At 43.4% G+C, this 11,259-nt stretch overlaps 4 protein-coding genes across 4 annotated transcripts; 2 read left to right on the top strand and 2 right to left on the bottom strand.

Moving 5' to 3' along the window:
• Positions 131-853, top strand: LOC104737353. Its single transcript, XM_019234615.1, has one exon. The coding sequence runs from the start codon at positions 131-133 to the stop codon at positions 851-853; it is 723 nt and encodes a 240-aa protein (XP_019090160.1).
• Positions 3,485-3,949, top strand: LOC109128401 (uncharacterized mitochondrial protein AtMg00810-like). Its single transcript, XM_019234616.1, has one exon. The coding sequence runs from the start codon at positions 3,485-3,487 to the stop codon at positions 3,947-3,949; it is 465 nt and encodes a 154-aa protein (XP_019090161.1).
• LOC104737354 (monothiol glutaredoxin-S17) lies at positions 4,909-7,162 on the bottom strand. The gene is made up of 3 exons (XM_010457515.2): positions 6,911-7,162; positions 6,749-6,823; positions 4,909-6,310 (listed from the first exon to the last, which is right to left on the bottom strand). The coding sequence occupies exons 1-3, from the start codon at positions 7,079-7,081 to the stop codon at positions 5,090-5,092; spliced, it is 1,467 nt and encodes a 488-aa protein (XP_010455817.1). The 5' UTR covers positions 7,082-7,162; the 3' UTR covers positions 4,909-5,089.
• LOC104738445 lies at positions 9,951-11,234 on the bottom strand. The gene has a single exon (XM_010458621.1). It carries the CDS (start codon positions 11,232-11,234, stop codon positions 9,951-9,953), a length of 1,284 nt encoding a protein of 427 aa, XP_010456923.1.

The raw sequence follows: 11,259 nt of genomic DNA on the forward strand, positions 1-11,259 counted from the left end.
AAAAAAAAAAAAAAAAAAAAAAAAAAACATCGCCGCCTCTTTCTTCTTCCTCTTCCTCTCGTTATTCTCTCTCTTCACAAACTCTGTTTTTACTCTCTCTCTTATTCTCTCTGTTTAACTCGTTTTTCCGATGGCTCAACCGGCTCACAAAGTTTTCACTGTGATTCATATTAAGTCACACATCCCCATTATACTCGATATGCAAAAAATGAATTACGATGCTTGGCGTGAGCTTTTCGAAACTCATTGCTACAGCTTCGGTGTTTACGGTCATCTCGTTGGTACTTCCACTCCAGCCAACGACGACGACACTCCTTGGAAGGACCGTGACGACATCGTCAAAATGTGGATCTACGGCACCATCTCCCCTTCTCTTCTCGACACCATCCTTAAAACCCGTAGCAGCGCTCGTCAGATCTGGACATCCATCGAGAATCTCTTCCGCGACAACAAGGAGGCGCGTGCAATTCAACTTGACAATGAACTTCGTTCCCTTACCATCGGTGACCTCTCCGTCCATGACTACTGTCAAAAGCTAAAGACACTCTCCGATCTCTTAGCTAACGTTGATTCTCTTGTCACGGAACGAGTCGTTGTCACGCACATGCTCAATGGCCTCACCGAGAAATATGACAACATCAACAACATCATCCGTCATCGCCAACCGTTTCCATCGTTTGCTACTGCTCGCTCCATGCTGGTTGAGGAGGAGCGTCGTCTCTCCAAACAGATCAAAACCGGCACATTGACCACCATCGGGTCTTCATCTCATAGTGCATTGTATACTTTCCCCGGTGGAAACAACAGCAACGACAGAAATCCCCGTCACAACAACCCCCCTGGCGGTAACTAAAACGATGGTAGAGGACGTGGCCGCGGACATGGTTACAACGGCAGAGGACGTGGTCGCCAACAATGGAACTGGGGCAACAACTGGCACATGCCACCTCCATGGTTCCAAACAACGGCATCCGCACCACAGTGGCCACAACGGAACTGGCCCCAACAACCTCCCATGGCGTATATGACCACGTCCAATCCCGCTGCCGGCGTTCTCGGATCTTCTCCGTAAACACCACCACCAGCTGTCCAACCAACACAAATTCCGCCAAGTCTTGCTGCGGCGTTGGGAACTATGACGGTGCAAGATCCAATTGACGGCAATTGCTACATGGACACCGGTGCTACGTCTCACCTCACGTCACAGCCAGGTACCCTACATTCTCTTTTTAATTCGAGCTCCTCCCCATCGATTGTCGTCGGTAATGGCTCCTCTATTCCCACAACTTCTTTTGGTTATTTATCATTTTTTTCTAAAAACTGACCTTTGCATCTTGGAAATGTGCTTGTTTGTCCCTCTATTATCAAAAACCTTGTTTTGGGTCGCCAATTCACTATAGATAACCTTGTTTCTGTGGAATTTGACCCGTTTGGTTTGTGTATTAAGGACCTTCGTTCTCGGATCCCACTTCTCCGATGTAATAGCATCGGTCCTCTATACTCCATCACTTCACCACCATCAGCCACTCCATCTTCTATCATTCCACAAGCCATGCTCTCAACGGTTCCCAACACTTTGTTGTGGCATCATCGTCTTGGACACTTGGGAAACACAACTCTTAACTCTCTTATTTCTTCTCGTTCAATAAATTGTTCTAAAACTGACATGCCTCTTTGTCATGCTTGTCAGTTGGGGAAACACACTCGATTACCATTTGATTCTGTTATTTCTCATGTTTCTGAACCTTTTGAAATTGTTCATTCTGATGTCTGGACCTCACCAGTTCCCAGCATCACATGAATAAAATACTATGTTATTTATCTTGATCATCTTACTCATTTTCTTTGGGTTTTTCCTTTGCGCAAAAAGTCCGACGTTTTCTCAACTTTTTTAACATTTATGGCTTATGTGTCTAATCAATTTGGCCACAACATTAAAGCTTTACAATGCGATAATGGTGGTGAATATCAAAACCAAACGTTTCTCACTCATCTCTCCACTCATGGCATCGTCCCTCGCTTCTCTTGTCCTCATACTTCTAAACAAAACGGCAAAGCCGAACGCACTCTCCACACACTTAACAATTGTGTTTGTTCCCTCTTGTTTCAAGCATCAATGCCTCCTCCATATTGGGTTGAGGCACTTATGCTGACAACTCACCTATTCAACATCCTACCATCTTCCTCCATCAACAATTCAACTACCTTCGAAAAACTCTTCAACAAACCACCCACATATGATCATCTTCTGGTGTTTGGCTGCTTATGTTACCCAAATCTCCTTCCCGTCACACCTAATAAACTCGCTCCTCGTTCTATAGCTTGGCATTCCTCGGATATCCACCTAATCACAGAGGATACCGCTGCCTTGATCTTACCACTCGCAAGGTAATTATCTCTCGTCATGTTATATTCGACGAGTCAAACTTCCCTTTCTCCAAAAATGTTCCAAACACTCCTCCTGCCACTCCTGAACCACCCGTGCCTTTGTCACCTTCACCTCTTCTTTGTCTCAACCCCATCCAAACACCGGAACCCTTGGCCATTCCTGAGCCGCCTCCCTCTCTGGTACTGGTACCCTTGCCGGCTCCCGCTCCACAAGTGGTTCCTCCACCTGCGCCATCTCACCCTATGATGACACGCAGTAAACAAGGTATCTCTAAACCTAGACAACCACTATCTCTTCATACTACCACCCTCTCTCCTCTTCCTTCCTCTCATCTTAAAGCCTTAGAGGATCCAAACTGGAATCCAGCCATGCATGAGGAGTATAACGCTCAAATTAAAAAGAGGACGTGAGATCTTGTACCACGGCCCGAGAACACTAACATTGTGCGTTCAATGTGGCTTTTTACCCATAAATTTGGTTCAGATGGCAATCTTTCTAGGTACAAAGCACGCTTGGTGGCGAATGGAAAATCTCAAGAAGTGGGTATCGATTGTGACGAGACCTTCAGCCCCGTCGTCAAGCCAGCCACCATCCGCCTCGTTCTTGAACTGTCTCTCTCTCGCAAATGGCTGATCCACCAACTAGACGTGAAAAATGCCTTCCTCAAAGGCACCCTTGATGAAACGGTGTACATGCATCAACCACCGGGATTTCGTGATCCAGACAAACCTGACTACGTCTGCTTACTCCGGCGTTCCCTCTACGGCCTCAAACAGGCTCCAAGAGCTTGAAATCACCACTTCGCTCAGTATGCACGTCGCATTGGTTTTGTCCAGAGCAAATTTGACTCGTCTCTTTTTGTTTACCATCACAACACTGGCACGACATATCTTCTTCTCTATGTTGATGATATTGGTCTCACAGCTTCGTCAACACAACTACTCAACCAGATCATTTCTTCCCTCAGCAAAGAATTTGAGATGACCAACCTTGGGGAGCTTCACTACTTTCTCGGTATCGCCATCAAAAGGAACACCTCTGGCCTATTTCTCAATCAACGCAACTATGCGGCGGATATTCTAACATCGTGCTAACATGACACACTGCAACCCTTGCACAACGCCGGCCGATACTCACACCAAACTCGAAGCCGCCGTTGGTCCCTCTGTCGCAAACCCAACGCTCTACCGGAGCCTCGCTGGCACCCTACAATATTTAACCTTCACTCACCAGGACATCTCTTTTGCCGTCCAACAAGTCTGCTTATTTATGCATGATCCACGTGAGATTCATTTTAAAGCACTTAAACGTATTCTTCGGTATGTTAAAGGCACGCTTGACTTTGGACTCCAGCTATATCCAACCACATCCACTGGTTTAGTTGCTTACACTGATGCTGATTGGGCGGGCTGTCCTACGACCCGACGCTCCACTTCAGGCTACTGCATCTTCCACGGTGACAAGCTCATTTCATGGTCTGCCAAGCGCCTGCACACCGTCTCCCATTCCAGTGCTGAAGCTGAGTATAGAGGCGTTGCCAATGCGACTGCGGGGGAGTGATAGACAAGGGATTACATAATATTCTGTTTCCATATGTGTGTGATATTACTTGCACAACATTCATCCACACTTGTATATATACGTGACATAATATAATGAGAAGGGCATTGAGTTTTCCTTTGTAACATGGTGTCAGAGCTCTAATAAAAAAATAAAAAACATCGCCGCCTCTTTCTTCTTCCTCCTCCTCTCGTTCCCCTTCTCTCGTTACTCTTTCTCTTCACAAACTCTGTTTTTACTCTCTCTTTTATTCTCTCTGTTTAACTCGTTTTTCCGATGGCTCAACCGGCTCACAAAGGTTTCACCGTGACTCATATTAAGTCACACATCCCCATTGTACTCGATATGCAAAAAATGAATTACGATGCTTGGCGTGAGCTTTTCAAAACTCATTGCTACAGCTTCGGTGTTTATGGTCATCTCGATGGAAATTCAAAAACGTTTTAAAATCTGTTAAAAACAAAATTAAAATATTTTCGAAACCTTGTAAAAATTTTGTAGAAAACTAGAAATCTTTGTTTAAATCTTTTAAATTCTTATAAAACCTTGTAAAAGTAAAACCTTCTCAAAATATTTTAAAATCTATTTAAAACCTTATAAAAAAACCTTCTTAAAGCTTTTTAAAACCATATAAAATCTTATAAAAAAACCTTGTAAAACTTTTTTTTAACCTATTTCATTTCGTTTTGGTCTAGAAAAATTATTTCATTTTGCTTTGGTCTAAACCCTGTAAAAGTATTCAAAACCTTTTAAAATATATTTCATTTCCCTTTGATTTTAAGAAATTTCGGTTTGATGACGTAAAGGAGTTTAATACCAGTCGTTAGATCTTAAAGAACTCTCCAGACAGAGTGATTAGAGTTAATCCTAGCCGTCGCTTCAACCTTTCTTTGTTCTATTTTAAACCGGGTACGTATTTAAATAATGTCTTGAATTTTGGTTTTTTGCTCGATTTAAAAAGCATGTTTTTAAAAGATAAAAAAAGGCATAAGCTTAAGTTGATACAAAAAAAATGTCATAGGTCTCTGATAGATTCAAGCCATAGAAATAACAAGACAGAGCTTGTAACCTAAACATATTATTACCAGAACTTGAAAATGTTCTCTCTTACCATGACAAAGCACAGAAAGACTATCTTACTTACTCTGATAGAGTTTCTTTGAGCTCACCACTCTCACTTAGCTCCATAATGATATCACATCCTCCAATTAGCTCCCCTTTGTAGTAAAGCTGAGGAAAAGTTGGCCAGTTTGAGAAATTCTTAATCCCTTGCCTAACTTCTTCATCAGTCAAGATATCAAACGATCCGAAATTCACGTTTACTCCTCTGAGTGATTTCACAACTTTGGAGCTAAATCCGCATTTCGGTTCATCTGGTGAGCCTTTCATGAACAGCATCACTTCCGAGGAGTTTATCAACGCCTTCAATCTATCTTCAAGACTCTGTTCTCCAGTGATCCCTTTCTCAGACAAAACCTTTTTCAGTTCACCGCTCTTTTGCATCTCCAAGACAATGTCTGACCCACCCATAAGCTCGCCTTTCACGTAGAGCTGAGGATAGCTCGACCAGTTTGAATACACTTTAAGCCCTTGACGAACTTGGTCATCTAAGAGTATATCGAAACTCCCAAACTCGATTTTCTCTTGGTTGAGAATTTCAACCACTTTCCCACTAAACCCACACTTTGGTTCTTCCGGTCTTCCTTTCATAAACAGCATAACTGGTTTGGAATTGACCAGACCTTCAAGCCGAGCCCGGAGGGTCTCACTTAAGCCCGTGTTGCCTGAACTTACCGCTCCTCCTTTTCCAGCTTCATTCTGACTTGCTTTTGAACCAACTGAAGTGATACTAAGATCTTTGAAAGCTTCTTTTAATTCACCACTCTCATGCATCGCTATTGCGATATCAGCTCCACCAAGAAGCTCTCCGTTGCAGTACAGCTGAGGAAACGTTGGCCAGTTAGAGAATTTCTTCAAACCCTCTCTCACTTCGTTGTCTGAAAGTATGTCAAAGCTCCCGAACTCAACCTTCTCCTCTTTCAATATGTCAACTACTTTCCTGCTAAACCCGCACCTAGGCTCCTCAGGAGTACCTTTCATGAATAACATGACAGGGTGAGAATTAGTGAGTTTTTCCAAACGATTCTTGAGAGCATCGGAGGCAGATACAGGCTGAGCACGGTCTTGTACAGTAGCTTTCGCATTCTCTTTCACAGTTTCAAGAATCGTTGGGCCAGCAGCCAAACCTAAGCTAGCAGGAGCAGCAGGCTCCGCAGAAGTACTAGAACCAGCAACTTTGCCAACCTTATTAGCTAAACTTGATGGATCTGCCCCTTCAAGTGTATCCACAGTTTTGCCATCCTTCAATAAGAGGAAAAGAAACGAATTCACAGTCAGGATGAGTACCAACTTTCAGAACAACCACTACAGAGCAGTGACAAAGATTCAAGCTTTGAACAAACTCTCAATGCTATAAAGACAGAAAATTGCAACCAAACAAAGAATGAACAAGTATGATTGAATCAAGTAGTACTGCTAATAATCTCTGCTTCCAACTCAGGAGCTAGATTGTTAAGGGAACCAAACAAAACAAAACAAAGAATCATATAAGTATGATTGCATCAAGGAGTACTGCTAATCATGTCTTCTTCCAACTCTAAAGCTAGAATGTTTGTGGAATCATCTTCTTTTTCTACCAGATTAGCTAATCAGGTTTAAGTAATCTAACCAATCAAAACAAAAACCCTAAATCCTAAACATTCGATCAAATCATAGGAAATAAGAAACCCATAAATCTACCTTGAAGAAGACGAAATAGGGCACAGCAGCAACAGAGTAAGCCTCAGATATCTCAGGATGCTCCTCAGCTTCGACCTATATAAGAAGAAACCGTCAAAAAAAACCATTGAAAGAGAATAAAAGAATTTGATTGGTAAGAAAGAGAGAATAAAAGAGACGAACCCTAAAGAAGTGAGCACGAGGGAAATCGGTAGCGAGATGAGAGAAAACTTGATCCATCTGCTTTGAAGCGTCACACCAAGAAGCCCAGAAGTGAAGCACTAATGGTGCGCCGCTCTGCCGCAAGTTATCAAGCTCCGCCTTTGATGCGACATCCTTCACCGTACCACTCATCTTCCAATAGCAAAGAGATGAATCTTCTTCGACGAAGGAACGAGAGAGAGAGAGAGAGAGAGAGAGAGAGAGAGAGAGTTCTGTAAGAAAAAAAGAAAAAAGTACTTAAGGTTTTTTTTAATGTGATGCTCATTCATTAGTTTACAATATTTATTTAGTTACCCTCTCAATCTATTAAACCTTACGAATAAGGATACTAATTAGAGATATTTCTGATATCAACCCTCCTCGAATTGGATTATTATTAAAACATATATTCTATTTTTTTCTTAGAAAAACTGTCAAATACTCTGTTTTGCGCAGAGAGGGCTAGACGAAATTGTCTCCCATGCCCATGGAAACAAAGTACTGTTTCGTTACAAGATCTCACTCTCTCACACATACAAGTATACATTGTTTGAAACTTGTTCTAACAAATTAACAATTACATTAATGATAAAATGATTCGTCTCCCGTACACACATATGCTGATGATATGCAAAAAGACTTGTTCTATAAAATTGAATCCTCACTGTCTTCGCTCATTGTTCATCTTCTCTCACTAGTCACTGGAACTCTGTCTGGAAGACCTATATTGGGTTTCAACGCAGCGATACTTGTGAGGAGAATGTCAGTTTCTTCTAGAAGAAGGTTCGTTTTTGTCAACATGATCATGTCCATTTTGCAAGAAGTAGAATCACTTTCAACAACGAGAAAAGTTTGTTTTTCAATATCCTGATAGGTTTATATGACTGTTGCGGTTGGAAACATCACATGCACATGATCAGAAGGGGTTGCATATCACAAAGCCTACAAATAGTTTTGAGACAATATTGTTCTAACAAATTATTTTTGAATTTTAAATTCCTCTAATTAAATCTCCATTCAATTGATATCAATAATATTATATCCAAATTTGGTCCGTTGATGATCAAATGCGAAGTGATAATCTACATTATACATAATCACACTGACCGTAGTACAAAAGCTCGGAAACCCCCATTGAAATCTTTGAAGACAGCCACTCGTGAACGACAAGCCGGAGGGGGTCGTTCTCACCACCTTGCCTGAAAGCATAGCTTTCAACACTTTATGATCATCGATGAGGCGAGTAGGATCAACAAAACCTTGGGGCTGTTCCATATAAACTTCTTCAGTCAACTCACCCTGCAAAAACGCATTGTTGACGTCTAACTGTTTTATTGGCCATGAGTGAGCAACAGCAACATCAAGAACTAAGCGAATCGTCGTTGTTTTAATAACCGGGCTAAAAGTCTCAGCATAGTCGACCCCATGGCGTTGATGATACCCCTTTGCAACAAGACATGACTTATACCGATTGAGCTCTCCATTAGGGTGGTACTTGGTTGTGAACACCCAGTGGGAACCAATAACATTTTGAGAAGGATGTGGAGGAACAAAATCCCAAGATTGATTAGCCATTTGGGCGTTATACTCATCAGACATGGATGGATGCCACCGATCATCCTTTAAGGCTTGAGCCGCAGTTCGTGGTTCCCTGTATTGACGTGGAACTGTAACATGAAGATTAAGTTTGTGTTTCGGTTTGGTGATGTTATTTTTGGCTCTAGTTTTCATTTTGTGGTGGTTCAACGGGTTGAGTTATTTGTGGTTGATGTGGTTGAGGCTGTTCGGTTGTTTCAGACGATGAGTGTTGTTGCTCAGGAGTGGCGGAGGTCGATTCATTTTCAGTGGGAGCAGTGGGCTCAATTGGACGTATGTTTTGTCGGGCCAGGGTTTGTGGCCTATTTAGTGGAGCAGTGGGCTCAGTAGGAGAAGGGAGAGGAGATAGGTGAGGCGAAGAAGATACCTGAGGCGACGACGGAGATAAGCGTAATGGAGGTGACAGTGGTGCAGGGTGAAGGATGATGTCGGGGGTTCCACTAGAGGACGAGGGAAAGGATGAATCGCAAGGGACCGGAGTAACCAGAGAGTGTGAAGAAGGAACCGAAGCAACAGTGGGAAGAGGAGATGGTGGCGGTGTATCTTTGGCAAACGGAAACACTGTCTCATCAAACGTGACATGCCGCGAAGTATAAATCCGGCCAGAAGGAACATGAAGACAATGATAAGCACTCTGCGTGACGGAGTAGCCTAGAAACACACACAAGAGAGATGGACTTTGAAGCTTGTGTGCCGTGTACGGTTTCAACCAAGGGAAGCAACGACAACCAAAAACCTTAAGCTTGTCAATGGTTGGCGAAGTTTGAAACAACATCTGAAACGGTGATCGCTGGCCAAGAACCAGTGTAGAGAGACGGTTGATGAGATAGATGGCAGTGGTGAAGGCATACAGCCAATATGAAGTTGGAATCGAAGCAGTGGACAAGAGAGTGAGTCCTGTCTCAACCACATGACGATGTTTGCGCTCAGCAAGGCCGTTGTGTTCCGGCGTATGAGGTGGAGAGGTCAAGTGAGTGATGCCATGAGTAAGTAGAAAACTACGTAAGCCAACAAATTCACCGCCATTATTTCTGTTGAAATCAATTCTCCGCCAACGATTTAAAAGCAACAAAGACATCCTTGACATCAGACTTGCGCTTAAGTGGATACAGCCAAGTATAATCTGTGAAGTGATCAACGATGAGCAGATAATACTTAAAATTATCAACAGATAGAACAGGAGACGTCCATACATCGGAGTATAAGCACTCAAGTGGTCGTGTAGTTTGAATAGTATTTTGGGAAAAAGGAAGTTTGTGACTTTTATTAAGAGAACAATCGGAGCAAGACAAATGTCTTTGAGAACCCAAAACAGAAATTGCAAAAGTAGAAAGCATGGTGTTTAAAACAGAAGAAGAGGGATGGCCAAGACGGGAATGCCAAACCGAAAGACGAGCTTTTGAACTAGTGTAGGTAGACAAAGCAGTCATTTGGTGCGGCAAAATGGCCACTCATACAATTCATCCTTGGTGCGGCCCTGAAGAAGTAGAACCCCCATACTGAGATCCTTCACCTGAAAGAAGGCAGGATAAAATGCAACAGAGACACCATTAGCATTGCATAGCCGGTATACAGAGATCAAGTTCTTATGAATGTCAGGGACACACAAAATTTTATTCAAAAGAAGATCACGGGAGCGAGAGGGAAGAAGTTTGGAACCAGTATGAGAAATAGCCAATGGAGACCCATTGGCAACAACAACATCCTCCCCACCTGTGTACGGTGCGTGAGCAGAGAGGTTCGCCAAATCCGACGTCATGTGATGCTTAGCACCACTGTCAGGGATCCAAGGGTTCGGATCATAGGGAGAGCCTAAAGCAACATTAGCCCGTGGTTGCCACGGACGGAAAGGACTGCTTTGTGGTGAGGAGGTAGCACGAGACTGAAACTGCGGACACCACCTCGCACTATGTCCGTGAGTGTAACAGATTTGGCACCGACCTTTGTAACCTCGAGACTCACCAGTGGACAGCGGCTGATGGAACTGATGGGGAGACACACCCCCATAGTTGGAGCCAGAGGAGTGATGGGAGGACCGCTTGTTGTTGTTGTTGTGACCACCACGAGATTGTTGACGAGGACGATTGGTAGCAACATTCGCCGTAACAGGAAACGTCGGTGGAGTAGCCTTAGAGAGAAGCTTGCCTTCATGATTGAGCAAACGTTCATGAACATAGGTGATGGTAGGAGAAGTATCACGTGCAGCCACCTGGTCAACAATAGGACGATACTCGTCGGGAAGGCCATCGAGGATCTTCTCAATCTGGTCCTCATGTTCGATGGGACTGTCCAGATTTGCGAGAGCATCAAAACGTGTCGTGAGACAATGTAAGTACTCATCAATGGTGTTGGTTCCTTTAGCAATGAGTTTCAACTGATCTCGTAACTGGCGCGCATGACCCCTGTTTGGTTTAGCGTAAGTATCAGCAAGATTTTTCCAGATCTCGGCCGAAGTAGTGGTTCGGGAGAGAGCAGACTGGACGGTGGGAGTGACAGATCCAAGGAGAGCACTGTAAAGCAGCTTGTCTTGACGCTTCCAATGGAGAAGAGCCGGATTGGGAGAAACAGCATCACCAACGGTGACCGTAGCCGGCGGGATCTCAGTGGATCCATCGAGATAACCAGCAAGTCCATGTCCATTGATGAGCGCATGAACTTGGAGTTTCCAAATGACGTAGGTGGTGGGTATGAGTTTGGTTATGTTAGCCATGTTGAGGCTAAGGAGACTTTGATTG

This window comes from Camelina sativa, chromosome 13 (genome assembly GCF_000633955.1).
Source record: "Camelina sativa cultivar DH55 chromosome 13, Cs, whole genome shotgun sequence".
NCBI lineage: Eukaryota > Viridiplantae > Streptophyta > Magnoliopsida > Brassicales > Brassicaceae > Camelina > Camelina sativa.